Genomic DNA, 6,000 nt, shown 5'->3' with positions numbered 1-6,000 from the left:
TTTGATGGCTGCATAGTATTCCATTGTGTATATATACCACATCTTCTTTTTACAAATAGAACATGTAGCCAAAAGGTACATGAAAAGATGTGCATCAGCACTCGTCATCAGGGAAATGCAAATTGAAACCACAATCGGTTCTTACCTCATATCTGTCATAATGGCTACAGTCAAAAAACACAAGCAACAAGTGTTGGTGAGAATGTGGAGGAAAAGGAACCCTTGTGTGCTGTTGGTGGGAATGCAAACTGGTGCAGACAATGGAAAACACTGTGGAGGTTCCTCAAAAAATTAAAAATAGAATCGTCATATAATCCAGTAATTCCACTACTGGGTATTTACCCAAAGAATATGAAAACACTAACTCGAAGGGATAGATGCACCCCCATGTTTACTGCAGCATTACTAACAATAGCCAAATTATGGATGCACTCAAGTGTCTACTGATAGACAAATGGATAAAGAAGAGGGGGGGATATATACCACCAATGGAATATTACTCAGCCCTAAAAAAGAATCACATTTTGCCATTTGCAGCAACATGGAATGACCTAGAGAGTATAATGCTAAGGAGGTCAGTCAGTCAGAGAAAGGCAAATACTGATTTCACTCATATGTGGAATTTAAGAAACAAAGCAATTCTAAAAAAAAAAAAAAAAAAAAGAAGAGACAAACCACGAGGCAGACTCTTCACCACAAAGAACAATCAGGTGGTTGGTTCCCAGAAGGGAGATGGGCGGGAGGATGGGTGAAACAGGGGATGAGGACAAAGCGCACACTTCACACGACGGGCACCGGGCCATGAAGAGACTTGTTGAGTCACATAGTGACAACATAGTGTGCAACCCACATGGTTGGGTCACTATGTTGTGCACCTGAAGCTGATGAGCACTGTATGCTAACTCTATTGGAATTAAAATGAAAAATAAATACAGAACATGGATTTATTTTTACTTAATATATCAGAGGCTGCTCTAAATCAGTATTAGAGAACTAATTCATTTTTTTAAAAAAAGATTTTTAATACTCTGGTTTTTCTTCAGACTGCATAAATCTTTTGACTTTAAAAAAAAAGATTTTCAGGGTGCCTGGGTGGCTCAGTGGGTTAAAGCCTCTGCCTTCGGCTCAGGTCATGATCCCAGGGTCCTGGGATGGAGCCCCTCATTGGGCTCTCTGCTTAGTGGGGAGCCTGCTTCCTCCTTTCTCTCTCTGCCTGCCTCTCTGCCTACTTGTGATCTCTCTCTGTCAAATAAATAAAAAAAAATCTTTAAAAAAAAAAAGATTTTCTAGTATTGCTTTGTGCAGCTACAGTTTGGTTTATTTAGCAAGTCTCCTACTATGGAGTAAAGTTGTTTCCAATTTTTCTTACTTTTACCACCAAAGCTTCAGTGTACAAGGAGAGTCCATGTCTACGAGAGCATAAAGGCATATCCAAAGAAGAGTATCCTAGCAGAACAACTGTGCATTTTAAATTTTGATACACTCTCCAAATCGTATTTCATGGAGGCTATGCCAGTTCATAATTACCTACAAAGCATGAAAATGCTTGCTTACTCCCACTCTGCCACTACGGAGACAAACTCTATTTTATTTTTATTTTTTAAAAAAGATTTTATTTATTTATTTGCCAGAGAGAGAGAGAAAGAGGGAACACAAGCAGGGAGAGTGGCAGGCAGAGGCAGAAGCAGGCTCCCCGCTAAGCAGGGAGCCCAATGTGGGACTCAATCCTAGGGCCCTGGGATCATGACCTGAGCTGAAGGAAGACGCTTAACCTACTGAGCCACCCAGATGTCCCAACAAACCCTATTTTAAAAGATTTTATATTGTCCATGGAGATATGCTAGTTTATTTTTCCAATTTTTTTGCTATTTCTAAAGTGTTGTGACAAACATCGTTGTACCTAAATCTTTATATCTCCAATGATTTCCTTAGGCCATCCTTCTAGAAGAATTTCAGGGTATGAATTTTTAAAATCCCTTGCTCTCCCCTTTGTTTTCACTATGGGATGACTGAGGAGAATCTTTCTCCTTTTGTAGGCTCCATCTAGGAGCTGGGAAGAATGCCTTGGGTTACAGATAACCAGCTTTTTCATTAAAGAGAAAAATCTATGTGCTGAGGTGTGTGGCTCTCAGTGGGATGCTGGCTCTGGGGGTGTTCGGTTGGGAAGTGACCCGGATGACATTCCCCAGCCTCACCCCACCCAAATCCCAGCAGGACACTTGCCATTGCTCCTGCCTCTGTTTTTCCTTTGGAGTAAGGACCCTCGGCTTGCCAAGACATGCTGTGGACTGAAAACCGTACATCGGAGATGACCACGGCGGGCACTTGTACTTTCATGTTTTCTCTTTCTTCACACCCGACACCTTCATCTGTGAGGACAGTCCTGGAGAGTTGAATGAGAGGTGTTGAATAACTCATTCAGCAATTATCACAACACGGTCTTCGGCTACGTCGCAGACCCACCTTCCTCTCTCCTCTATTGCACCCCAAAAGATAAGTGGGTTCTCACTCAAAGGATGCTTTTCTCAAGAGGCCAGCTGGGCAATGCTGTTACTCCCTGCCCTCAAACATGGACTCTGGGACATCAGGCTGGCCAATTTTCCATAGACTCCAACCCTTCTTTCCTGGCCTAATGAGCCTATGACCAAATTATGAGACATTCTGGGAAGCTCTAGCAATTCTCCAGACAATTTGCTGGGTCCCCAGAGCTCCACGTTAACTTTCGTTATTTACTGGAGCATTTTATTGTGAGGATATACTGTTTGGCCAATTGCCATATCCTCTTTAGCTTGCTACACTTGACCTGACCCTGGCCGCAGACCTGGGATGGATGGAGAGAGCAGTGTGACGGGAACAGCTTAGTCCTCCAGGGCTCAGGAAGCTGTGACTTCCTGAGAGCAGAAATGATTTCCTACTCTATCCCAGAAGCACAGTCGAGGGCATCATGCGCAGAAAGCCCTCACTAAAATGTTGACTAGTGAGTGGCCAGTTGAATAAATAAGGGATGAGTTTGAGAACGTAAGTCAGTGTGGAGGAAAGAAATTGCTATTTTAAAAAACCCCAACTGGCTTTGCATTTGCACTTACTTAACAAAATCGTTTAGATCCATCTCGGGGGATTCTGTTGCTGGCACTGCTTGCGAGCTGGCAGAAGTTGAGGTGAGCGGGATGGACTCTGCCTGAGACAGGGGGGCACTGTAGGCCTTCCTCGGCCGTGACACGAACCTACAAAGGCAGGGGGGCCACAGGCGCGTGTCAGCTTTTCCCAGCCTGTGCTCAGTGGGAATTTACAGTGCAGGGTCCAGCAGAGACAAGTAGCGCAAATGGTCGGTTATCCAAATCTACCAAGATTCTGAAATCAAAGGAGCGTTAGTGAGCGGAGGGGCCTGGCTCCTTTTCCAGCTGTATGGGTGCCAGTTGGTCACTGCAGATCGCAGCCTCTGAGGCGGTGCCTCTTTGAAACAGATGCATCGGCAATCAAAGCTTAAGTCAGGGGCTTGCGTTCTGAAGAAAGAACCAGCCACCACCACCTGTCGGGGGTGCACTGTACCTCCACCCGAACCCCACCCACCCCACTCCCTAAGATCCTGAAGAAGAGCGCAAAAGCTCCTTTTGTCTTCTTCCATGAGCTTCTGTTGTGGTTTACTGCAGGCCAGATGTCTCAAGTTGACATTCTCTTACACTGAAATCACACCATTTTTGGCTAAGGGTCCATGTTGGGCTGGGTGCTGGAAAGCTCAATAAAATAAAGGTTCCTGAACCCCATTCTTGGGTGAATTCTGATTCGGCAGGTCTCAGACAGGGCCCAGGAGTGCGATTTTTAACAGGCTTCCCAGGTGATTCTAATGTACAGCCAGATTTAGGACCCATGCTGGGTAGGAATGGCAGCACGATGGCTAAGGACTGGCACTGATAATTAATAGGAGGCTAGCACTCGGGCTTCCCAGCGAGGGTCAGTGCTGATGAGCGGAGGACGATTCTGAGCACTCATTAAATCACCCCAGGTTAGCAGAGATGCCCAGGGAGACTCGGCCGAGCTGCCCCAGATAATAGCACTCTCTCATCCAATATTTGCACACTCCTGGGATGTTGTGCTACACGGGTGGGTGGGGGGGAGTGCCCATGGGAATATCTGTAAAGGAAACATTCAATGCTGTACTGTGTCTGCAGACCTGAGGACAAACAACACCTCCAAGGATCCTGATACCTGAACAATTGGAAGTGAGAGGTCTCTGGAGACAAACAAAGGAGCCTGGGGGAGTGGCCCCACCGCTCACAAACGAAGCCATAAGGAGACAGGGAAGCCTTTGTCATAGTGAAGGCTTTAATTTAGCATTCAAATAAAAATCCTGCTCCAAAACGACTGAAATAGAATGTTGGTGGTTTGGGGGCTCGGATTTCATTTTACCCTCAGGAACAGATGATTACTTTCCTGTTATGCTGACCCCAAGAGGATTAGGTTCGGTTATTTTTAAAAGAGCGTACGTAGCAAACAAGGAAAATCAATATTGCTCCGATTCCAGAGCTCCCCATACGAGCATCCCCAGAGAAGCCAGGAAAGAAACCCTCCCTTCAGCTGGAACAGATCACATGGACATCGGACATCCTGTCCGTCAGCCACACTGGTTTGGGCCCCGAGGCTTCCCCTCCTCCTATTTTATTTTCAACTCTTGGGTAAGTTAGAATCGATAACACTCTTTTGTGCTGCAGACTTAAAAAGTGCTCCGTCTTTTTTGCTCTTCTCCCTGCACCGGAAGCAGGGATAACGGTTGGAGCCTGTTTGTTTCAGTTGAGATGCTGCGCTGTGGTCCAGGTGATAACGCGGAGACCCAAGGGTGTGTGTTGGTTGCGCGCTGGCGTCGGGGCAGGCAGCCACGGTCTCCGGGTGGCTGGGGGGCATGTGTCAGGTGGGGAACAGCTTTGCAGGAGACACAGTGACCTCTAATCCAGTGATTCATTGCACCTGGATTCTGGGAGTGTGCCTACAAAGGGTGAAAACCACCCCTGACTGGACTAAAGGCGTTTGTTTGGCTCCTATGTTGCCGTATGCGTGGATAGACACACTGACAGCTGTAGCTAGCATACTGTTACACCTCTCTCACCGGAACGATGCCCCCACTCACTGGAAGCTCTGGGTGTCGGCTGCCCCTTTCTCTGGCTCATTGGTAGGACTTGCCTTCCCTGACCCTGAGATGCCTGGGAGGTTATGCCCTCCCTCCCCTTAGGGTGCCATCTGCAGGCTAGGATAGCTAGATGAGAGTGAGGGCTCTAACTGGGACAGACTCAGAGGCAATTTACATTCCAGAGCTCAACATGGGGTCAGGCAGATGCCCTAGTTCTCCCCTTGCCCTATCTCATTTTTCTTACTCTCTCAGTTTCTCCAGAGAGCCTCCCTTGATAAGCACCTGCCCAAGAATCAGCATCTCCGACTCTGTTTCTAGGGAGACCACCGCAGCCCTGCATGCTTATCAAACACCAGAAAGCCAGATCTTGCTTCAAGGGACCCAGAGGCCAGTGGGTCAGGGTCAGAGACATAGGCACGGGTATCATTCAGAATACGAGTGCTCCAACCGCAAGGCGTGTGGAGTGCCCAGTGATCCAGTTCAAGGCCGGGCGTGGGAGGGGTCAGACAGCCTGGGTTTGAACTCTGGCTTCCCCGTTCACACACTGTGTCACCTGGCTACTGTGCCGGTGATAGAGTCCCCCTCACCTGATTGTTTGAGGCTTACACTGGACCCTCAGCAGGGTGCCTGAGTCAGGGCAGAAGTCCAATGCCCTGAGCTGCTCTTGTGTTCGGCTGACTGGGGAACACCTTCATTGTTGGAATTCAGATGAATTCCCGCCCTGCCTCCCTCCCTTCCTCTAACTCCACTCATCACAAGCCTGCTACGCATTAGACTGGCCCCTGTTTTCTATCTCTAAGTGGAGGCTGTAATCATTGCTTTAAGTCAAGTGAAAAGTAGGCAAGTTCCAGAGCCCCTCTAGGCACAAAGTCCCAACC

General features: G+C 47.5%; 1 protein-coding gene across 1 annotated transcript in view; it reads right to left on the bottom strand.

Annotated features, from left to right (window-relative positions):
* Positions 1–6,000, bottom strand: part of HYDIN (HYDIN axonemal central pair apparatus protein) — a 326,854-nt gene that overhangs the window by 129,562 nt on the left and 191,292 nt on the right. Inside the window, exons 24-25 of the mRNA XM_059381282.1 lie at positions 3,087–3,224; positions 2,302–2,383 (exon numbers count right to left, since the gene is read on the bottom strand). Coding sequence (XP_059237265.1) covers positions 2,302–2,383; positions 3,087–3,224 — 220 coding nt within the window. The remainder of the gene's footprint in view (positions 1–2,301; positions 2,384–3,086; positions 3,225–6,000) is intronic.

This window comes from Mustela nigripes, chromosome 17 (assembly GCF_022355385.1).
Source record: "Mustela nigripes isolate SB6536 chromosome 17, MUSNIG.SB6536, whole genome shotgun sequence".
NCBI classification, from domain to species: Eukaryota; Metazoa; Chordata; class Mammalia; order Carnivora; family Mustelidae; genus Mustela; species Mustela nigripes.
Note: the sequence above shows the minus strand (reverse complement) of the source record. Positions and strands in the feature narration are given on the sequence as shown.